General features: G+C 44.0%; 1 protein-coding gene across 3 annotated transcripts in view; it reads left to right on the top strand.

Annotated features, from left to right (window-relative positions):
- Positions 1-24236, top strand: part of SRRM4 (serine/arginine repetitive matrix 4) — a 149177-nt gene that overhangs the window by 119299 nt on the left and 5642 nt on the right. Inside the window, exons 9-13 of one of the 3 annotated variants that reach the window (XM_078381624.1) lie at positions 8403-8731; positions 11589-11678; positions 13097-13207; positions 16933-17082; positions 17596-19279. In XM_078381624.1, coding sequence (XP_078237750.1) covers positions 8403-8731; positions 11589-11678; positions 13097-13207; positions 16933-17082; positions 17596-17866 — 951 coding nt within the window. In that variant the 3' untranslated portion in view covers positions 17867-19279. Of the gene's footprint in view, positions 1-8402; positions 8732-11585; positions 11679-13096; positions 13208-16932; positions 17083-17595; positions 19280-24236 lie in introns of those variants that run through there. The other 2 variants (XM_078381623.1, XR_013539172.1) reach the window with 2 other exon arrangements.

Here is a 24236-nt window from a genome sequence, read left to right as displayed (position 1 = left end):
TGGCTTTTCTGGTCCTCATCAAAGGCAGTGAAAAGGGTGTCCTTCCTTTCCGTTCTGTCGTCCCGACAAGGCCGTTAATGTTGCCTTCAGAGTTGGCCCTGCCATCCGAGGAAATGAGGCACCCGCTTCAGACGGGGAACCACCAGGAGTGGGAGAATACACTGCTCCATCCGAAAACCCACCCACTCCTGTTGCTGCTGTGGAGACCCTCTCTCTTCCAAGCTGATCAAACGGGGGCCACTGCATCACGACTTGGCTTTCCTGCCCCCCTTCAACTCCACCTCAGTTTTCTCCATGAGAAGGACAGTGGGTGGAGGCTACTATAGGGACTGCACTGAGGGCCCCGGTTGGCCCCCATTTATCCACTAATTGTGTAAAAACTGGTGTCCACGCCTCTGGTTAGAAACATACCAAAAGAGCAGAGCGGTCTAGCCTTCCCGTTTGCTTGAGGCCGCTGAGGTGAGGTTCATTTTGAACCATTCCTCTCTAGAATAATGCTGGCCTGGTGTCGTTTCTAAGCAAAGGAGTGCAGATGTGTGGTGTGTGGTTTTTTTTTACTGTAACTCCCAAAATAGTGGGAGTTATAGTCAAAAAAAAAAAAAACACAGAAATCTGCATCATTCTGTTGAACGGGGGTGTGTCAAATTCCCACATAGCACCAGCTGCTCACTCTCACCCAGGTTTTTTGGCCCCCCAGGGCTGAAGGAGCAGTGTTTTAGGAATATCAGTTTCTGAAATACAGCTTCCAGAATCCTGCATTTACAGGGGAACCCTTGGGTTTCTGGAATCTATATAAAACATATCATTCTGCCTTCCAGTCAGGGTGCTAAATGGACCGGAAAGCATTGGTTGCTCATTTTGTCTAATGGTAGGGCCAGTTTTCCTCAGCGGTTCAGCCCCATTCTCTGTTCTTAGGCTATTAAATGTTTGTGGGGTTAGCAAAGGCAGCTGGCAACCTTATTTCTTAATGCCTGCTAAAAGTCAAACAATGAATACAGTTGATGTTGCCGAACTTTTCCTGTTAAGTGTTATTGCTCCATCATTTACAAAGGGGGAAAAAAATCTAATCTGGGCGTCTCCTGGCGAGCTTGCTAACAAAGGGAGTAATTCAGAGTTAATTTTTTAAAAAATACCATTAAATTTGAGCTGGTCAAAGGAGGGAGGCTCAGCCAAGGCGTTATATACAAGGCTGCATGAGAGAGAGACAAGTACCAGCTTTTGCTGACCCTTAGCCCCTTTGACTTAACTTAAATTAAATTGAGGAGATAAATGTTTACATACCACTAGGTCTCCAGGGCTGGTGTATCCGTGTGTAATTTTCTCCTGCTTAATTTCTTGAAGTCTAGGCACGAGAGCAGGGTCCGTAAGAAAGCTGGCAAACTTACTTTAGGTTCTGCTACCTCCCCTGTATTCCATATTCACACATCTTTCGTATCTAATGCCCCACTAATCGCTCTGTTTAAGGAGAGTTCCCTGATGGAAATGAAAAGCCCAGTGCATTCAAAAAGGACATTAATGTTTTTACGGAAGTTCTGTAAGCACATGTCCTCATCATAGTACATTTTTGGGGGGTTACTTTAATATGTACCTGCTTTTGATCTCTTTCAAACGGAGATCAACTGGAGATTTGCGTAGACATCTTGACTTTGGTTACTTCCGTGGATCTGCCTTTGCCACGTCTGCACTTAAGAATGAGTCATGCACAACCCACCTATGGCTCTAGGTGTGTGTGGAGGGTGGGTGGGGGAGAGGAACGAACCATAGGTTGATGTCAGCCATTTATAGCTATAGTGGAGATGCTAGAGTATGTTCATGAACATCCCAACTTCACAGAGACTTTGTAGTTTATTAACTTCTACCATTTCCACTGATGGAAGTTGTATGAGCACATGCGCTGTAGGACTAGATGGGGTTCTGTATTTTCAACAGAATAAGAGAAACTAATGAATGTTTGGTAGGGGTTGAAGTTCTACTGGTCCCTCCTATGATCCAATTCCATGAATGTCCATTGGAACTGACCTTTAGCATTTGGCTATTTTCCTACCGTAACCTGGAGTTGCCATTGAATGCGGGTCACCAGTTTGATCACCTTGCCTTAAGCCGTACTCTCCCCAGTGTATTCTCTTTCACGGCCGGGATCCGATGGTTGTTGTAGGCTTTTCGAGCTGTTTGGCCATGTTCCGAAGGTTTTTTTTTTTTCCCTAACATTTCGCCCATCTCTGTGGCCAGCATCTTCAGAACACTCTGTCTGTGTTCTGGTGTAGTGTGTGGGATATTTAGATATTTGTAGCTGCGGAATCAGCTTTTTGTCCTTTTAAGGAGATTGGGCGATTATGGAGAGCAGGGTGTTTTTTGTTATGAAAATGCCGGCCACAGAGACTGGCGAAACATTAGGAAGAAAAATATCCAGAACACGGCCAAACAGCCCGAAAAACCTACAACAACCATCTCCCCAGTGTGTTGGAAAACAAATCCCATCTTCTGCTCTTGGCATCTCCACTGATGGGAATTGTAATCCAGCATTTCTGGACCACACCCATTTGGGGAATGCTGTGTTAAAAACTCTCCACGAAGATCTTGTGTATAAGGATCTGTGATTTCGTATAGAAAAATCTGTTGTTTTACACTGATCTCTGCTCTTGTTATTCTGCCTGGTACCTCCTCAAAGGTAAAAACTTTTTAACTTTGAAGCAGGAGCTTAAATCACAAGAAAGACCACCCCCACCCCCTGATAGAGAGTTTTCAGTGTTCTGCAAAATTGCTGGTTCCATATGTTTCACAAAATTGATAGCCACTTCTCCGCAAGGGGCCATTTGAAGCACAGTTAACAGACTTGTTCGGTTTAATTGGAAAACTCACTGCGATTATACTTTTGTAACCTATTAGGGTGGGTTGCCTGTTGAACTAAGCAGTCAGTGGAAATTAAAGCCTGAGGAGTAAGTAAAATACTTCCCCCGCATTTTTCCACTTTTCTTTTCTTCCTTTTTTTACCCCTTTCTCTTGCTTCAATGAAATAATGTTTTCACCCAACCAAAACTTGATAATACCCTAAGCTTCAACATTTTTAATCAGACATGGAATCCTGCTGAATCTAGCTGGAATTTCTTTTTCCAAAAGTACACTTAGATGAAATCCCTGGACATTACCCTGTATCACACATTGAAATGGGACCAGCAACCGCAATGTTCTCATGGTGAGAGAACAAGGGAATAAAATCGCACAACTGAAGAACGTGGAAATAAAAATGTAGCACGGCTCTAAGGAAAGAGGCGCCCAAGATTAGAAACTGGGTACTCTGACACCTTCCTTTTTTCTCATCTCCCGATTTTTAAAATCTTAAGTCATTTTCCCCCCAAATATACAGATATTTGTGGATGTGAGCAAATTGCTCAAAAACAAAGCAAAACAAAATTCTCCTCCTTCACCGGATTTAATCGCTACAGATCTTCCTGTTGAATTTGCTTACTTCATGCATATGAAGAATGAAAAGCCTCTCATTAAAGTTGATGTGGCAGTAATTTCATATTAACCTGACTAAAAGCCTAGGAATTCGGAGGTAAACTTTCAGCCGCTTAGATGGACGAATCTGTCTGTTCTATTTTATTCCCCAGAGCCTGATCTTAAACTGTTGCATTTTAAAAGGAACTTGTTGAGTTACCATTGAGGCTGCTCCCATTGTGCAATTAATTCGTTGTGTTGTGTGTTACCGTGTTGCATTGCCCTTATACTCTATGCCCCGCCAATGGCCAATTCTGATATTGCACGGTGGAAATATTTATAAGCAGACAAAGGCGAAGAATACTTTGCTTGGTAGGTCTGATAAGGGAGTGGCAGAAGACTAGAAAAAAATCCCTGTGTAGATTTATATGTAGACCGTGTCGCATGTCCATTAGTAGACCTCTTGCAATATCTACAGTGGCAGCAACGATGATGGCCAACGATAACGGGGACAGTTCACGTCACTCTGAGACACGCTTCATTTCAACTACCTCCAATGTCCTAATGGAGAAATTTAAAATGTTCATAACCGCACAGTGTTCCTCAAATGATGCTATATCAGTAGCATTGTGAGAATCCATTAAGATGCAGTAAGGCCAACCCATCTAAGAGGGTGGTTGTAAGACTGGCCGTGACACTGTGAAAATCGGGGCCCTTCCCACAATAGCTGCTCATAGCCGCTTCTGCCCTCTACTTTCAGCCCTTGTTGCTGGCTCACTTTGTGGAAAGTTGTCTCGCTTTCTTCAGCACGACAAGGAACGGCCGGCCAAAACTGCAAAACATTTGCTGGCTGCGATTTAAGTAAAGCCCACATTCTGAAATGAGTGCTTTTCCTTTCTGGCTTTGTGGTGAATCTGAAACTCAGAGAAATTGGCATTTTTAGAACTACAACTCCCAGATCCCCCCTAGGTAGCGAGACCACTGGGGAATTGTCGTCTTAAAAAGTCATTTTCCAAAGCTTTAAGTGAGTTGCACCACACAGAAAAAGGGAAGGTTCCCCTCATGGATACGTCTTCTAATTGGTTCTCATTTAATCTGACGGAATACCGTAGCTTCAAGATTGATAGTGGATGGATTGATTGACCTTAATATTGCTTCAAAGGCTCACTTATTTCTACAGGATTGTGTTCTGGTCAGGATTCTTTTATTGTTTTTATTCTACGGGGAAGGGGCTTATTTCAGCAGACATGATCCTATATGACCAGTGAATAACATATTCTGTTCCCCGTCTTCATCCTGTATAAAAAGTAATGGCTAAAACTTCACACAGAGACACACATGCGTGGAAAGAAAACCTAGATTGTTAAATCTGTAAACCAGGTTCAATTTGCACAGAACTAAGTTTCAGCCAGTCTGAGTGCTGGCAAGGTTTGGAATCTTTAAAAAAGGGTTCTTCTGAGCACGTGCTGAGTGCTTTCCTTTCTACATACCAATTCTCACAGCTCTTGGCAGTGGAACGAAAAGCAGAGTTATCTCTAAGGTGGCTTGAGTCAATACCTTTGAGATTTGGAACGTTTCATAATTGGTTGTGGGATAAGGTGAGGGGAAGAAAGTTCAAGTGTAGGACCTGGGAAGGATACGGCCCTCTGTCTGTGGGTGTTAAGAGGTTAGGGCAGACCAAGATGATACAAATAGCACATCATTAGAAACAGAACTCTATTAAAAGGTAAAAGACATCTGCTTATCCTAACGCTGGCTCACCTCAGTCCCCATTTTGCGAATCAGCTGATGTTTGATTTATTATTGCTCTGGAAGATAAACTTGGGCTTTATGTGTATGTCTCATTTCACAGCATATAGGAAGAAAGATGTACAGTATGTGCTTGAAGGGAAAACATTAGGAAAAAGGCATTTTCCTTAATATGCTATTTGACCCCAATATGCTTCTTGAACCCAAGATTCTTGAGAATTCACCGGGAAGCAGAAACAGGAAACCTTCAGCTTTTCTTGTAACATAAAATTTTAAAAAAAACCCTTCAATTTCCTTCTAATGATTTTTAATTTTTTTGCTTTGTCTTGTGGGCTAGCGTAAAAGCCAGAAAGTGATTATTTGAACTGATGCCTTGTCAATCCCAGAGAATCAACCTGCCTAGAGGAAAACTGAATTTAAAATTGGTTTGAAAAACAATAGCAAAGCAGTGAAAAACTGGACAAAACCAAACGCTTGAATTGGCACTGTGGATGAAAGAGAGGGGTTGTGGCTTTTTTTTTTCTTTTGTAATTTGAGACTCTAATAATGGACTTACGTTGCCCGCTCTTCCCTTTTTCTTACACCTTACCCTACTAAAGGAGGAAATCTTGATTGGTAAGTGGATGCTAACCGCAAGACGCTAGGGCATTTCTTGCTAGAGGAACTCAAAAACTCTTAGCTGTACCTTCTCCAAGGGGAAAAACACACAGAGCAATATATGTCTGCCTTTTTTCTCCAGAGGGATTTTGCTTTCAGGTCGTTGTTTTGTCGTTGTTGTTAAGTTTCTTTTAATTTCCTCCTTTTTTTCTTTAGATGGTTTTTCAAATTATTCTGGTTAGTTTGCCAGTTTTTCCTCCCCTTTACTTTATGCCTAAACCTTTTTGGGTTGTTGTCGTCCGATGGCCATCTCATCTCTTCCTGATCAAAACCATATTTTTTTAAAAAATGGAAATCATCTTACCGAGTACAATCCAACCAAAATTAAACCCTCATTGCACGGGATGCCATGGCCTTCCCGGTATAGCCCCATTTTTGGACTACAACCCCCATCAGCCCTTGCCAATACTGTCAATAGCTAGCGGAGAGGGAGCTGGAGTCCACCAATCTCTGGAGGATGTTGGGTTCCCTACTTCTTCCTTATACATTAGCTGTGCATCAGGAATGATGTTCCCGGATCTGCAAGCCAGTCAACAGGAGAGGATGCAGGGAGCTGGAGGACCACCAGATGCCCAATTCTGCTTCACATGTTTACAATGAAATAAAGAAGTCTCCCCAAATTCAGTGGACTTAGCCCTTTATCTACCACAGTTCTATGTGAGCTGGACGTCAGTTTCAGTGCATTCAATGGAATTTGCTGTGAACGTAAATCGATACACATACACATATGAACCTCTGGTTATTTAAGTCAGAGAAAACGGAAGCACATCCTGCTCCAGGATAGGAACAATCATATTCACATCTTTTTCCATTGACTTCAAGGTAGAGGTAAAGGTTCCCCTTGACATTTAGTCCAGTTGTGTCTGACTCTAGGGCGCGGTGCTCATCCCCGTTTCCAAGCCGTAGAGCCAGCGTTTGTCCGTAGACAGTTTCCATGGTCAAGTGGCCAGCGCGACTAGACACGGAATGGTGTGACCTTCCCACTGCGGTGGTACCTATTTATCTACTTGCATTTACATGCTTTCGAATGACTAGGTTGGCAGGAGCTGGGACAAGCGACGGGGGCTCACTCCATTGCGTGGATTTGATCTTATGAAGGCTGGTCTTCTGACCCTGCAGCACAGAGGTTTCTGCAATTTAACCTGCAGCGCCACCATGTCCCTCCATTGACTTTACAATGTACAAATTAATGCAAATCAGCATCGCGTTTTTTCCCCAATCCAATTTTTTTCCCATCTGCCGATAAGGCTTCTACTTTTTTTTTGTAGCAAATGCATTCACATCAGTTCAGGTAGTGAGATCACTTGAACTGATGTGGAGGGTTATATAGACATTCTGTTTAAAGCCCTTCTACCCAGATGTGGTTGAAGTGGCAGCACAGAAACCAGCTACCCCCTGAATCCTTTTCTCCCCAAAGCTGATGCTGAGTCTGCTTGCTGTCTTCCTCCCACTCTGTCTCATTTCTTTTGTTCATTCTTTCTTTTCAAAGGTTTCATGCTGTTGTTTTAGGACACCTAGGTGGCTAAAAGGAGGAAGGGGGAGTGAGGAATCCATTGTTAGAGAGAAGGAAATTGCCAATCAGCCCTGATTACAGCTTGTTACTCTAACTGTGTCTCCTGCAGATTTGAATGGCTACAGCAGAGCTACCTTAACAAGCTGTAAACAAGGCTGACTGCTAGTTTCCACCTCTCTCTTTCCCTTTCTCTCCCTGTCTCTGCTAACTCCCGTGTGGTCAGCTAAAGCAAATTCACCCAGGTACACCTGAAATAATGGGTGCTAATGCACTACCAATCCATTCACAGTTTTCCTAATTCCCACAAATCCTTTGACAACATCTTGAAATATGCTATTTTTTCCTATCTTTCTGTGATCAAAAATCTCCCACTGCACTCAATGGTATCTAAAAGAGCTTAATTTTGGCTGGATTGTGCTCCTAGGATTTTGTTTCATTTTCTTTGATTTCTAAAATATATTTTTCCCCTTTCCTTTTCTTTCTCTCTCTCTCTCTCTCTCTCTTTTTTTAAAAGGTACATTTATTCCTATTCCTTTTGTTCTCCCTTTCTTTCTCTTTTTAGGTCTATTTAGGACAATGTGTTTTTGTTTTGTTTTGTTTAATTAGTCTGCTTTAATTTAGAACTTTAAAAAAATTCATTCAACATGGATAGCATGCTTAGTACTTCTTTGCATGATGCCTTAAAATCTTCCAATTATATCTGGGGGAAAAGGACACTTTCTTCTTTCTTTCAAGGGAAATGTAGTTTTTGGTTTGGTTTTTAAGTTCTGACTTCTCTTTTCTTCGTTTCCTTCCTTCCTTCCTTCCTCTTTTCTTCCCTCCTTTCTTTCTTACTTTTCTTTGACTACAGACTTTGCATCATGATGGTAAAAGCAATATATTTGATTTGACAAAAAAAAACAAAAAACCCAAAACCACTGGTTGATTTGAGAAAAGAAATAAATGTATAAATAAATCATAAAGACAGGGAAAGCTAACACATACTCCCTTGTACTGAAAAAAGCATTTATTTTAAACACGGGCAAAATGGCTTTTTTGTTTGCAGATATCAAAGACTGGGGTTTCTGCTGACCTCTTTCAAAAAGCAGAAGGTCAGGTGGTCAACCCAGTCCAACGCAATGGAGAACCCCATGAAAACGACTCAGGAAATGACACTTCTTCCCCACCATCCAATCAGACAAGCACATCAAGGTCAAAGGGCAAGCAAGAAGCCAGCTGCCCGGTTCATGATGACTTTGGCAATACCTTCTCATCTGCCAGCAGCGGAAGCAGCTCAGATTCGGGAAATTCCTTCACCAGCTGCTTTTCTCGGACAAAAGGAGCAACTCGGGAAGATCCGGCTCCATCTCTGCAAATCCAAAGCAAGAGTCAAAGGTGAGAACTTGCCCAGGGAGTTGGTACCCAACTACATGTCCCATGGACCACAGAAACTTGCCATGTACCAACTCAGAGCATTGATCCGTTTAGTCCTGGTGGGGGCAACATCACCCATCACCCATGGATGCAAACTTCCTCCCCATGCTATTTTTGCCCCTAGGGTCATGTGTCACCAATAATAGGTCACCTACATAATAAAAACTACTTCAAGAACAAGGATTCCATATATTCTCAAAGGCTTTCACAGCTGGGATCTGATGGTTGTTGTGGGTTTTTCAGGCTCTTTGGCCGTGTTCTGGAGGTTGTTCTTCTTGACGTTTTGCCAGTCTCTGTGGCCGGCTGTTCCCACAGCTATAAATATTCAATTATCCAACAAACAGCAACAGAGTACAGTGGACCTTCTACATACGGAATTAATCCATATTGGAACGGTGGCTGCAGGTCGAAAAGTCTGTAGGTCGAATCTCCATTGACCTACAATGCATTGAAAACCGATTAATCCATAACCGGCCATTTTTGTTCCGTTTTTGTTCCATTTTGTTGTTTTTTTCTGGTCTGCAGGCCGATTCTCCGGCTGCAAGTCAAACCTAAATATTGCAGCCAGAGAAGTCGAGCCATTTGTAAGTCGAGCCGTCTGTAAGTCGAGGGTCCACTGTATGGATAGAGTTCGTACTCCAGTCCTCTGAAGATGCCGGCCACAGAGACTGGCGAAATAACCAACAAGGATTCCAATTTACATAAAACTTAATACGTTAATTTATATGTGCATATGCAAAATTAGACATAATTTCTGCTATGTGAACAGAATTGCAACACAACTTACCCCTGATCTCCCTTCTTGTGGATTTTATCTTCCCTTCACACTCGGACGGGATGACCTTTCAAATACTGTACAGGAAAGTTTCTTTGCTACTTGTGGCTTCAGAGAGTTGCTGCTGATTAAGCCCAAAGTCCCAACTGTGATGGCCTGTGATCAGAAGTTTCAAAGTTAGTGGTTAAGTGCTGTAATGGTGGAAATCCTATTGTACTGGAGGAGTCGTACTGTCAACGTTTGGGCTTAGCCTTTGAAAACCACTTACAAAATAGTTTGAGCAAATTTGTGAATTGTGGAAGGTGTGAACGGCACCTTTTTATTTATTTATTTATTGGACTTATATACCGCCACATAGCGTTACAAGCACTCTCCGGGCGGTTTACAATTTAATTATACAGGCTACACATTGCACCCTCCCAAGCAAGCTGGGTACTCATTTTACCTACCTCAGAAGGATGAGTCAACCTTGAGCCGGCTACCTGGGATTTGAACCCCAGGTCGTGAGCACAGTTTTAGCTGCAGTACAGCGTTTTAACCACTTTTTATGACAATCAGGCGCCCCCAGCTCATACAGGATCCCCTCTTCTAAGGATGGCTTATCTGTAGCATCGTACAGTAGGACCCCCATATCTGCAGGGGATCAGTTCCAAGCCTCCCCCCCAACAGATGCCAAAACCCACAGATAATAGCAGATGCAATAAATAGCATGGTCTCTGGCTCCCTCTAGTAGCCAGTTCTGACAACTATAACATGGAAATACATGTTTCTGGAATTTTTCTTTTAATATTTTTAAATATTTTTACAGATAAGTGAAACCACAGATGCTTATCCCATGGATATGGTGACCCTATTGTAATACTGGGCCAGATGGACAGGCAGGATCTAGCAAAATGAAGCTTCCTGTTTAGAGAAATACCACCAGCTCAGCAATGGGACACATCCTTTCCAAAGAGGAAGACCAGCATTTTGTTTCCAGCTTTTTTATTTTAAAGGATCAGTTAGCCGTAGTGGGGGAAAGACACTTCTCTGAGACAAGAAAAAGGGTTGCCAGTTCAGAACAATGCCACCCCAGATGGGCAACACAGCCTGACCAGGTTTTCATGCGTTCTGGAGAAAATCAAACTGCTGGGTCTAATTTTTTTCCCCATTGTTAATCCCAATTAGAGTAGACCTTGAATCAATGTTAAATCTTAAATTAGGCATGCTTCAGTCTCGAGAGACTATGGTAACGTGCTCTGTATGGAGGACTTGGAACAGCATCCAGTGTGGCTGAGAAGGCCAATTCGAGAGTGACCATTCCTTCCACACTGAAGACAAATAGACTGTCCCTGTCCAGCTCCCTGATTTTGCTGGTTTCGAGACTGCCTCTTTGCCTCGGCCTGCTGGACAAGGGTCTCTTCAAATTGGGAGAGGCCGTGATGCCCCGCCTGCCTCCAGACTGAATCCTCAGAGGTCAAGGTTTCCCATCTGTTGAGGTCCATTCCTAAGGCCTTCAGATCCCGCTTGCAGATTTCCTTGTGGTCTCCCTCTGGGGCAATTTCCCTGGACTAATTCTCCATACAGGAGATATTTTGGAATCCGACCATCAGCCATTCTCATGACGTGCCCAAGCCAACATAGACGTTACTATTTCAGTAATGTGTACATGCTAAAAATTTCAGCTCATTCTAGGACGACTCTATTTGGAACTTTGTCCTGCCAGGTGATACCAAATGTTAAATCAATATTTATATAAATCCCATTGAGTCAACGGGTCTTCTCTAGTTCAGGGTAACAACTGGATCTTGGCCGACGAAGACAACTTTCTGTGTTCCAGACAGCAAGACTGCTGCTCTTAAATGAATGTGCTTTTTGGATCATCTTTTTGTCACAGGGTCCTGCGCCATTAAAACATGCAAAACTGGGTGGAAAACCTGTCTTTGCATAGGATGGCCATTGCAGCTTTTTGGACATCCTAAAAGGAAAGGACATTTTGGCTTTACCCGTTTCCCTGAACTGTCTGCTTTGTCTGTGTCTCTAGAGCCTGTCCTTTTTCAGCAGGTCATCTCCAGCGTCTAGACAGTCCCATTCATCGCATCACAAGACGAATCCCAGGTCCTCCCAAAGCAGATCCTGTTCATCAGAGACAAGGTGAGCTATATTTTGAGGTGTGTGTGCATATGTATATACAGTGGTGCCTCCCATTACGACATTAATTCGTTCCAGCGAAATTGCTGTAGAATGAAAACGTCGTAATGCGAAATTAAAAAGTCCATAGAAATGCATTAAAACCCAATTAATGTGTTCCTATGGGCTTGAAACTCACCGTCCAGCGAAGATCCTCCATAGCGCGGCCATTTTCACTGCCTGTGCAGCGAGGAATCTGTCCCAGAAAAGAGCGGGGAACCATGGTTTTTACCCGGTGGCCATTTTGAAACTGCCGATCAGCTGGCCGAAAATCATCGCTTTGCGAGAATCAGTTCCCGAAGCAGGGAACCGATCATCACAAAGCGAAATGCCCCCATTGGAAACATCGTTTTGCGATCGCTTTTGCAATCGCAAAACCTTCAACGTCAAGTGATTTCGTCGTAAAATGGAGCGCTCGTAATGCGAGGCACCACTGTACAGCTAATTATAATATAGATTCAGGTTTTCAGCTTCCCCGATAAGCATGGGGAGGTGTAGAGAGAAGAGGCGAAAGCATGAGGTCAGTGAGGTAGTGGAATATTCTGAAGTGTAATCAAAACCAGTCTCAAAAGCCAGACTCCCAAGGAGATTCCAAAAATGGAGACAAGTGTTATAGAGCCATAGCAGCAAATCAGATCGACCACTTTTCATCTCCACCAGAAGAGGTGTTTTGTGAACTTAGTTTTGCCCATTCAAAACTAAGCTACTCCAAAATTGTTTGTATTATAGTAACTGGCTTCAGGTCACCTGGGGAGTTTCATGGAGACTTGAACTGGGATCTAAATCCCAGTCCGAAACTGTCACCACTAGGCATGGGACTTTTGGACTTCTTTAGACTTCCATTCCCCAAATTCTTCAGGAATTCTCCTAGCCAGAATTCTGGAGCCCTTAACCAAGAGGTTAAGATCTTCATAGGAATTTTTAATCACTTACAGCTGAAGACTGAAGAACGTTGAGACTGGTAGGCTCTCTGCCCATTAGGCTCAGTAAAAGGACTCTCAAAAAACTACCAGTACCCTCATCCCTTGTAATTCCCATTGGATTTAGCCACCTGCCCACCCATTTCCTCTTCCTTCACAGGAACAACATGGCTTCACTCCTCATCTGTAAGTAACTGAACACTATTGTGTGGATTTTCGTTTCTTGGCTAAACCCCCGGAAATCTGGCTAAAGGAAATTTTTGGAAAATTCTTGGGATTGAAGTCCAAAAAATTCCAATGTAAACCCTATCCCACCCTAGCCCTACAGGAAGCAGTAAGAGACAATCAACCCCAGATAAGGACTTGCTAGTCTTTCTCCCCACCTCCTGTTTGGGAGATGCCTCTTTCTCTTGCTCCCCCCCCCCCAAATCTGTTTGTTTCCTGCTTCTCTGCTCCATCCAGGTCCTACTCGCGCTCCCTCAGCTACTCTTCCAAGTCATGCAAGAGACGTTCCGAAAGCAGGAGCTCAAGGCAGCGACGGAGCCCCAGCTATTCTCGGTATAGCCCTAGCCGGTATGTCTCATCATCACACACCATATCATATCCCTTATGAAAGTGGTCACACATGCTGCTACATCCAGGGATTTTGGCTTACAGTATTTATGTTTGCAAACCCTCTTGCATGTGAATGAATGAATTCATTCATTCATTCATTCATTCATTCACTCATATACAAGATGGATTGCAAATATAAATACTGTATAATAAGTAATAGTATAATTATTAATTATTAATAATACATAATAAATAAATAATGATTATTAATAATTAATTAATAATTAGTGGTGCATTTATTTTGGTCATAGACTTTTAAATTGCCAGGTACAATATACAGTGGACTCTCTACTTACGGAATTAATCCGTATTGGAACGGTGGCTGCAGGTCAAAAAGTCTGTAGGTCGAGTCTCCGTTGACCTACAATGCATTGAAAACCGATTAATCCGTAACCGGCCATTTTTGTTCCGTTTTTGTTCCATTTTTGTTTTTTGTTTTTCTGGTCTGTAAGTCAATTCTCCGGCTGCAAGTCAAACCTAAATTTTGTGGCCAGAGAAATCTGTAACTCGAAAAGTCTGTAAGTCGAGCCATCTGTAAGTTGAGGGTCCAATGTATTGAGTTGCTGGATAGCTCAGTGGTTTAGATATTTGGCTGTGGAGCCAGAGGGTGGGAGTTTGATTCCTCACTGTGCCCCCTTGACATGGGGGGGGGTGACCCACAGGGTTCCCTCCAGCTTTGGAGTTCTAAGATGCTGCTGATGATGATTATAAATCAATCAAACCAAACAGTATAAAATAACAGTATAAATGTATTCACGGAGGCTTTCACGGCCGGGATCTGACGGTTGTTGTGGGTTTTTCGGGCTCTTTGGCCATGTTCTGATGGTTGTTCTTCCTAACGCTTCGCCAGTCTCTGTGGCCGGCATCTTCAGAGGACAAGGAGTCAGAACTCTGTCCATGCTCTGTTGAGTTCCTACTCCAGTCCTCTGAAGATGCCGGCCACAGAGACTGGCGAAACGTCAGGAAGAACAACCTTCAGAACACGGCCAAAGAGCCTGAAAAAAACACAGCAACCAACAGTATATTTAATACAGGATATAACTGATAGGGATGGGATTTTTTTTATTTCTTAGACTACACATCCCATCATTCTTCATTGTGGGAATTCCACCTGACATGTTAGGTAGGCGTGTTATGGATCCCTGGATGTTATGGACACCTGGGAGAAATGCCTCAATTTGGGAGGCTTTGAGGCTGAGCGAGGCATGGCCCTGCCCAGGTTGCCCATTCCTGGGAACTTTCTTTTTGAACAGGAAGTTAGACCTTAAGGCCTTCCAGTCTGGACTGGTGGTTTGGTGATTCATGCCTGTTCATTCTTCGGAGGAACAGGTGTTCAGCGCTGCAGGGAAACCAGGTTGCTGCCTCTGAGTGAGTGGCCACTCGAGGAGGTAGGCTGGGAACCACCAAACACCTGCTCATTGGAAGAACAAACTGGCATGAAGGTTCATGCCCATCTCTGTTCAGAAACTTTTTATCATTGTATGGCGAGGTACTGTATATTAAATCTTATGCATATGGAAAACACCTACGTATAATGGCCAGCATTCTGTCCAGAACACAAGCCAGTTGTGTCACTGTTTCCACACTCTGGGAAGTTCCCTATTGTGTGGCCAGTCACACAACTGACTGTACAATCCATCTCACAAGCAGTGCGAGGTCAAATATGCAAAGAGGAGCCTGCTGGACCAGGAGAACACTTACAAAACTGCACTTACACAATAGTGTAACACAATCAAATCCTGGCCTCTTTTTTTTAAAAAAAAAACCATGGCTTAAAATTACTTAACTTACTTTATTTGACAATTTCCTTCTTTTTAATCAACATTTTAATTGACTGCTTTTAATGGTTCCCCGTGTTATTTGGTGCTAGCCCTTTGTTTAGCCATAGTGAAGCCTCTGACTCAGGCAGCAGATGCTGTGAGGCGGCAGGTGTACACTGGGAGAACAGAATATCATAAAGTCTATACCACAAAGCCTAAGTTAGCCAACTGCCTTTAGGTGCTGAAGAGGTCTCCGTCCCATTGGCAAAGTTGACCTGCAGTCAGATTTTTAAAGTGGAATGGGAGATATCTTGCTGTTTGCTGCAGGCGACAAAATAACTTAGGTCGGTCATGGAGTTATCTGTTGAGAATTGTGATTATAACGTGTATCCTTATAACATCAGCAGAGTAAGGAGATATTGGTTAGCAGAGATACTTATGACACTATGATACTGAGAGAGTAAAACCAACAACTTAGTCTGTTTACATATATACATAGAGAAAAGACATTCCTCTGGCAACATAACATGATATAAAGCAACACAGCAGAGGAAAAAGTGACCTGACTTACAGCAGATAGAAACGTTCATTTTATACATGACTTATGTACAGTTCTGTGACCCATTAGAAAATACATTACTTCATTTTCTGTTACACAGCTGGGTACAACATTACCGTATTTGCCGGCGTATAAGATGACTTTTTTGGCCCAAAAAAACATGCCTCCAAGTGGGGGGGTCATCTTATACGGCGGGTGCACTTCAGTTGGGCCAGGAAGGAGCTGCTGTCGCCACCACCGTTGATGTTTTCATAGGTGTTTTCGGGGCCGCACCGACAGGGGAGGAAGGAAGGCGGGCAGGCAGGCGGGCAGTATGGATGGAGGGAAGGAAGCAGAGCCTGCCATGCCTGAGCAGCCAGAGCCCGCCGCCGGGCTGCCCACTGCCCCACGCCGCTGAGCCAGCTCGCCCGCCCGCCGCCGAAGAGCCACTTCCCCTCCTCCCCCTCCGCTGCTGCCGCCTGCCCAGCCGCTTCCCCCTCCTTGCCCTCCTCATCGCCGGCCATGAACTTCCAGGGCGGGCCTGGGCAGAGTCCCGGACAGCCACCGCCGCCGCAGCAGAGCCGTCCACTCTATATTTTGAGTGGAAATGTTGGGGGGGGGTCGTCTTATCTGCCCAGTCATCTTGTACGCCGGCAAATACGGTAAGTCTTAATCCTTGATAGTAGTAGGCATCCTTCAGTCTCGAGAGACAATGGTAATGTGCTCTGTATGGAGGTCTTGGAACAGCTGAGGAGGCCATTCAAGAGTGACAATCCCTTCCACACTGAAGACAAATCCAATCTGTCCCCTGTCCAGCTCCCTTGTTTTGCTGCTTCCGGGACGGCCTCTTTGCCTCAGCCTGCTGGACAAGGGTCTCTTCAAATTGGGAGAGGCCGTGATGCACTGCCTGCCTCCAGGTTGATCGTTCAGAGGTCAATGTTTCCCATCTGTGGAGGTCCATTCCTAAGGCCTTCAGATCCCGCTTGCAGATCTCCTTGTATTGCAGCTGGGGTCTCCCTCTGGGGTGGTTTCCCTGCACTAATTCTCCATACAGGAGATCTTTTGGAATCTGACCATGATCCAATTATCATGATACCCATTCCTGAATACAATCAGTACAGTGACTCAGGTAAAATCAGCCATTTTACATTGAACTATACAGCATTAATATTTGATACATTTTCATATCAGAATCTCAATATTATTGCCCCACCTGCCTAGCCATCCTTGCCCAATAAGGAGGAGCTATTAGGCCTCCCGAGAATATCCATATTGATTGCAAAGAGCACGGAGACAGAAATCAATGGGATGTGGCCAAACATTACATAGCTTCCTTCATCAAGGCTAAGTCCCATGGACCCTTTCAGGTATTATCTGTTTCTCAGGGACCGTGAAGAGGAGGATCACAAGTATAGCTCCGGCAGAAAGGAGTCACACGGGCATCACGGGCGACAGCGTCGCAAACAGTCTTACTCCCCTCTACGGAAGCGCCGGAGAGATTCTCCCAGTCACCTGGAGGCACGGCGCATAACAAGGTAAGATATAAGGTTTTTTTTTAAAGCATGGTTTAATTCTCTGGGAGGCAAAACATGGCAGTGTTCTTACAACTTGTTTCAACGTGAAGGAAGGAATAAGTTAGGCTGCAATCGAACGGAGGACGACAGCTTGTGTTTTTAGACCACTTGTAGCATCGTCCAGTTTGAGCTGTCTTCGGTTGATCAGACGACATTATGGAAATCACAAAGCAGACCAACTCCGTTCCAGGCCCAGTCTGGACCTCCGATCTGGAGCTGGGCTGGAGCAATTCCTGTCTCCGTGCAAGAGTTGCTTTAAGGGAGATCACTCACAGTGGAGTGACCCTTTCTGGTCAAAGGTTTTCCTATACTGTATCACCGTCCGGTTGCACCCTCACTAGGGAACTCTGGCCTTGTGCTAGAAGGGAGGGTGTGCTGGAAAGTACGGCTCCGAGCCCTACCTATAAAATAAATTCTACAAATGCAGAACTAACTCACCTTTTTCACCTCCTCCTCCTGCTTTTCCCTTTGCAGCGCCCGAAAACGCCCCATCCCCTACTACAGACCAAGCCCTTCCTCCTCCTCCTCCAGCAGTATGAGCACTTACTCCTCGTGGTACAGCTGCTACAGCCACTCGCCCGGCCGGAGTCGCAGCTACTCCAGCAGCCGGACCAGCCGCAGCAGAAGCTGGAGCAGCGACAGCAGCAGCCGAAGCCCCAGCCGCAGCTCAGGGGCGAGGAACAGCTGGCAGAGCGGCAGCAGGAGCTCGGCGTCGGCGGGCAGCTACGACAGCATGCGGCGTTAGCGGAGAACGTGCTTGGATGCCCTCTTAGTCCCCCTCTGCTCTGCCCTAACAATGGGATGTCTTTTTGCGAGGGGCAAAAACCCATTCCTTGTTAACCAGAGGCGAACAATGTCACAACAACCCTACAGAGCAGGACACGTCTCAAAGGGAAGATTACAAGTTTAATGTTTTTCCCCTCTTGGGGAGGGGACTGTGCCATCAATCTTGTTCAATGTAGACTAGAAAATACAAAGCCAGATCCTCTCAGCATGCTTCCACCGTATGAACAAGAGAGCAAGCAAACAACCAGGATCCAGTTCTCAAAACCGGAAACCTCTGAGCCCATCATCCTCGTCACGTCAGCATCATTAAACTGTCCCGTGTAGGGACCGCTGTCCAATCTCCACCATGCACAGCCCAACCTCAACAGGCTGGGCTGACGGAGGACATTTTCCTTCTCATGTCGAAGCAGAAAGATACGGTGCCTCCTATTATATCTAAGCCCACCAAGTTATTTTGGCACCTAAAGCTGGAAATGTCACAAAGGCCTCTTCCCCTTCCGGTCAGGAAAAATACATAGATATGTACCTTGCTATCTGTGGCCTATTCATGACAACAAACGCTTGCCCCGGGCAACCCCCTCGCTCTGCCTAATGGTAGGGCCAGCCCCATGTGAATGATTCTGGATGCTCCCTAATGAGCAAGGCAGGCTATGGGAGAGGAGTTGGTCTGGATCCCCTTGGAGCTTTGATTCAAATTCCGCCATGCCTCCGGCTTTCCCTTCATCCCCTCAGTCTTTCCTGGAGGCCATAGTGTTGCCTATACAGTGGTGCCTCGCTTAACGATTGCCCCGCATTATGACAAATCTGCTTGACGACGATCTTTTTGCGATCGCAAGTGCGATCGCAGAACAATGGTCTAAATGGGGGAATTTCGCTTTGCAATGATCAGTTCCCTTCCAGGAACAAACCCACCCACCGTCCATTTTGAGTATAAAAAAGAACAGGTGAATTTATCTATTTCAAGGCAAATTCTCTTCCCTCAAGATATTTCAAAGTTATGGAATAGCCTTTTTGGGGGAAAAAATAGAACTAGTGTTTGAAATTAAGGGGGGCACTCCTTATTTGGGGGAAAAACTAGGTCCCATCTTCTGCATTCAGTGTGGACAGAGCAGATGCATGACTTATTTTGCCTTTCTTGTCATCAAAACCAAGTGGGCCCTCAACTAGTTCTTGGAGGCCAGGCTAGAGATGTGATGGAATGAGGTGCCAAAGGTAGCAAAAAATGGGAGCTAGAAGCTTCAGGCCTCTTGATAGTTTCACTTTGATGGCCCTGCCTTAGATGGGGGGAGGGTTGGAATTGGGGGGGGACGGTGAGTTAACCTTTTCCTTCATTACTTTTTCCTTCAAGGTTGAAAACAATCTCCAAAGCAGGTGATTTTAAAAGAGAAATTTGCAGTGGGGCAGAAAGGGGGTTCATTTCTACACCCCAAAACCCCACTCTCGAGATCCACTGGGCTGGGTGACTGATGTCGCCATTAGGTCTAACTCCCATTAGGTCTAACTACATTTCATCTCTTCTGGCACAGAGATAGGGGAAGTTATTGATTGATTGATTGATTGATCGATCGATCGGTTGATCAATTGATCGGTTGATCGATCGGTTGATCGATCAATCGATCGACTGATCTATTTATTTATTTATTTATTTATTTATTTACTGCCTGCTACTCATAAAATCTCCCTGCCAGTACAGGACTTGATGGATCAAACCGCATAGTGATGCAGAGGATTGTCATTCCCCCCCCCCCCAAAGCCTGTGGTACATTTCTATATCCCAGCCTTACCCTAAAGTAGCTAGGAGTAGCTAAGATCCGTCAAGAGCTGTTGTATATAAATTTGAGAAGAGGGCTTGAAGAAGGGGCGGTGTGCACCTACTCTAGTGTAAAATATATCTCTCCCTCCTCCCTGCATCTCCCGGTGAGTTGTCAGCTTATAAGAATGTCCGGCTAAGGCTTCAGCAGGCCAGGAAGCAGGATGATGGGCTTCGGAGAGGCACATTTTTGTCATGAGCCATCAGCCCCACAAACTCTGGACCAAGGCAGAAGAAAAGAGCTTTGCACCAATGGAAGCAGGAGGTTCGAGTCTCTTACTCGGAGAGGAGGATTTCGGGACAAACCTCCCAATTTTACATCCCCCTTCGCACTTCACTGCCTTGGTGGATCGTGGCCAAATGGATCTACTTAGAGAAACTGTCCACAGCCATATTATTCCACGGCAGCTAATAAGACTCCTTTCGTTTCCTCAAGCGGCGCCTGCGTTGTTCTGTGTTTTTGGGTTATTTATTGAATAGCGTCTTCAAGATTCTGCATTTTGTATGAATGGGAATCAGTGTGCTGCAGTCACAATCAATATTTAATTTATTGCCATTTTGGGAGTGTTAAATTATTATTATTATTATTATTATTATTATTATTATTATTATTATTATTATTATTATTATTATTATTATTATTATTATTATTATTATTATTATTATTATTATTATTTTGTACGTGTATTCGCGAAAGCTTTCACGGCCGGGATCTAATAGTTGTTGTGGGTTTTTCGGGCTCTTTGACCCTCAACCTTCAGAACCTCTCAACCTTCAGAACATGGCCAAAGAGCCCGAAAAACCCACAACAACCACTGTTTTGTATCAGGTTTGTTTCATGTGAGCATGGCAAACGGGAGACCCACCATCCTTCTTCGGGCCCTGCAGCTTTTCTCGTCCTTTCAATCCAGCCAAAAACCCCTTCTTTTGCTCAGAGAGCGCTGTTGGCTAAGGGATCGTCCCCGTAGACAGAACCTTAGTTCTCCTGAAGTAACACAGTAATGTTATTGGTACTCCCAAATAAAGTCTAGTCCACAGTGAGAACATCTCGGACACTTTCCATTAAAAGGTTCAGTACAGAAAGCTCCAGCAGAGAAGCAGATTTTTAAAATATTTCTTCAAATTTTCTGAAGAAGTTCTTAAAGAGGGGCAGCTTTTTATACAAAGAGAAACAGATTTTTTAAAAAGAGAAGCTTGGATGGAAAATTCACATTCTTTTGTCACCAAGCAACGACGAGCGGGGTGGCACGAATGTAAGAGCCCAACATGGAATATTCAACTTGGTCGGAACAAAAATGGGACGGTGACCTCCATTCTTGTAATTTCTTGGGCTATTGGGTGGGTTATTCTACCCTCCAAAAAATATAACTTTTGTAAGATATGCTTCTAGAGTAACTTGTTTCTTTATGAAGGACAGCTCTTGGGTGAGAAACAGGATCTCTAGTGGTGTTTGTTCGAGGTTCTTCAGCCTGAAAAAGGCTCAGTGGTTCCCCAACCTTGGGCCTCCAGATGTTCTTGGACTTCAACTCCCAGAAATCCAGGCCAGCAGAGGTGGTGATGAAGGCTTCTGGGAGTTGTAGTCCAAGAACTTATGGATGCCCAATGGTGGGGACCACTAATCTGGAGGATCCAGTCCCAGATGCTGTGTTTTACTTCTCTCAGTCAACAGTGGAGAATGCTGGAGGTCCAATCCAGGAATTTCTGGAGGATAAATCTTTCTCTCTTCTTCTGGTCCAAGGATGAAGGAATTTGGAAATCCAGAGCCATTGGGTTTCTGTTGCCATCAGCCTTGTCCTACGTAGCCAGAGTTAAAGGATTATGGGAGCTGGAACTCAAGAACATCTGGAAGGCCAAAAGTTTTCTTTCCCACCTGAATCCTGGAGGGGGTAGATCTGTGTGACACCTCAAATTCTGCTACTGGATCTGTGTGACACCTCAAATTCTGCTACTGGAAGGAAACAGCTGGGTTTAACATGTGCTTAAGAGACTCCCTGTGCTCGCCTTCTTAAGCGACTCTTTTCCATTTGGTACTGCTTGATGGACATTTTCATGAAAAACAAGGTAGACCCTATAAACCCGAAGTCTGTCTACTCAATCTTAAAAATATCTTCTCCTGTACACTCTCCCATCACCCACAAACTCCTCAAATATATTCCCACTGCAGGCTCAGAATTTTCCTTCTGTTTGTGCAAACTTCCCATCCAAAAATACAAGACCCAATCACCTTTGTCCTCAGAAAAAAAAACACTATTGCTGCTGATTCTACCTCTATGCAGGGAAAAACACTGGCTTTTCTGACATTCCAATCCAAAACAGTCGTAGAAGTTCACTAAATTCATATTTTGCCATCAAAGCAAGCAACAGAATACAAATCCACTTATTTCTAGGACTTGTGATGCATTGAGAGGGGGGTTAAAGAAAATGCACAACTCAAATTGTGTCTCTGTGAAAAATGCACAAAAACAAACTACTCAGTGGAAAAACATATACAAACACGTGTTCATGAGGAAATATACGACGAAACTACGCAGGGATTTACTGACAGAATAGGCATGAGGTTTTACAATCCAGAGTGATTCTGAGAAACTCAGTTTAAAGAAGACTGACATGGTTTCAGTTTCAGAAAGGTTCTTAGTGGGTTCATCATTTTCAAAGAGTTGTGTCAATCTGTATCAGCAAGTACATAACCAAAACAGAAGACAAAGTGTTGCTACATCTTTCGGATTAAGAGATTTATTTTCCTATGAGCTTTCCTGAAAGCTCACACTAAAAGAAATCTGATAGTCTTAAAAGTACTATCTGTCGGTTTTATTTTTTATTATTATTATTACTATGAGTTCAGTGGAACTAAACATACAGACTCCATATTAAATTGTTCCTTGTCTTTTTCTCTCTGCTGCATCTATTATTCATTTGGCCTTCTGTGTCAGGTTGAGCGAATGGATTTCTGCCTCCATTATTATTATTATTATTATTATTATTATTGCTGCTGCTGCTGCTGCTGCTGCTATGCACTGATATGTACAGTACGTATGTTCAGATCTAGAGTATAATTTATTAATAATTTATTGCATTTATTGAGTATTGCTGTTAAAGGAGAACAATTCTGCCCTTGGGGAGATGGGAGGTGGGACCAGCTCACAAGCCACAGAGGTGGCTCCCCCTGCAGCAAAGAGAGACAGACAGAGACTGGATCACAAAATAGGATCTCAACATAGCCCCAGAACAAGAAGCATTACAACAGCTGAACAAGACAGAACCTTCCAATCACGGAGCCTTGTTTTTCCTTTTTGATGCCGTCTGCATCTGCTGTAGCTAAAGACTTTCATGAAGAATGCACCCTCGAGAGTTTACAAAGGAGAGAGAGAAAATTTATTTCTCTGGATGTTCTGCTTCAACTTGGTGGAAACTGACCTGAGACTATGTTAAGGGAACAGCTTTTTGGGGTGTGCGCTGGGTTACAAGGAAGACAGAAATCCAGAACTTAACTGATAAATTCCTCTACAACAGTGGTTCCCAACCTTGGACCACCAGATGTTCTTGGACTACAACTCCCAGAAGCCTTCACCACCAGCTCTGCTGGCCAGGATTTCTGGGAGCTGAAGTCTAAGAACATCTGGAGGCCCAAGGTTGGGGAACCACTGCTCTACAACATGAATTCAGGGGCTTTAAAAACAACATGGGCTGAAATCCAAAGGGGTCAGGGAGTATGGAGAAATTTTTTAAGTAGAAGCGGTGTGTCTCGCTTGATTTGTGCCTCCTGGCCATTAGTGACAGAGCTACTCCATGAAAGAGTGGGATTATACCAAACGTTAGATTTTTAAAATAACCTTTGAACTAGTTCTCTCTCACACGCAAGAATACATAGTGCATAAACACACATGTACATGCAAATAAAGAGAAGTCCTGCCCTTTTTCATGCTCACACCTGTTTCTGCACATTTCTGTTCCAAAATTACCTTCTGAAGCATATTCAGGCACGAGAGACGTTGCTGTACATTCAGCCTGGAGCAAATCTGAATCACAATTTCAGGTTTGATTAGAAGTCAATGGAGAACAAGGGTAGACCCAAAACGTTGTGCCATCTGAGGCAGATGAACAAATGATGCTTCCCTTCCCCATGCCCTTATATACCTACGTCAAAGTGCTTCCCCCGAAGTCAAGGTCATAGAACACAACACCAATCAAGTTATTTTGGCACAGGAGGTGGAATATCTCACAAGCCCGTCGCCATTTCTGTGAAGGTACAGCAATACAATAAATAACAAATCTACTATCCTTCCATAATGCCCCAAATCTGCTGTCAAATCACCGGCCTCTAATGGTAGAGCCGGCCCTGCTTAAAGGTCTTTAATAGCCTGAAGTCAAGTAGGTCTCAACCATCTCTTGTTAGAGAAATTCCCCACAGTGGCAAAGAAATAGCCGCAAAGATTAATTGAACGGAGAGAGTGGTTTTGACAGAAGGTGAGATCTGCTTTGGTTGTTTTGAAAAGTGAAAGCTATTCTCTTCCTCTCAGCT

This window comes from Pogona vitticeps, chromosome 14 (assembly GCF_051106095.1).
Source record: "Pogona vitticeps strain Pit_001003342236 chromosome 14, PviZW2.1, whole genome shotgun sequence".
In the NCBI taxonomy this organism is placed as follows: domain Eukaryota; kingdom Metazoa; phylum Chordata; class Lepidosauria; order Squamata; family Agamidae; genus Pogona; species Pogona vitticeps.
This window is presented reverse-complemented; position numbering and strand designations above follow the sequence as displayed.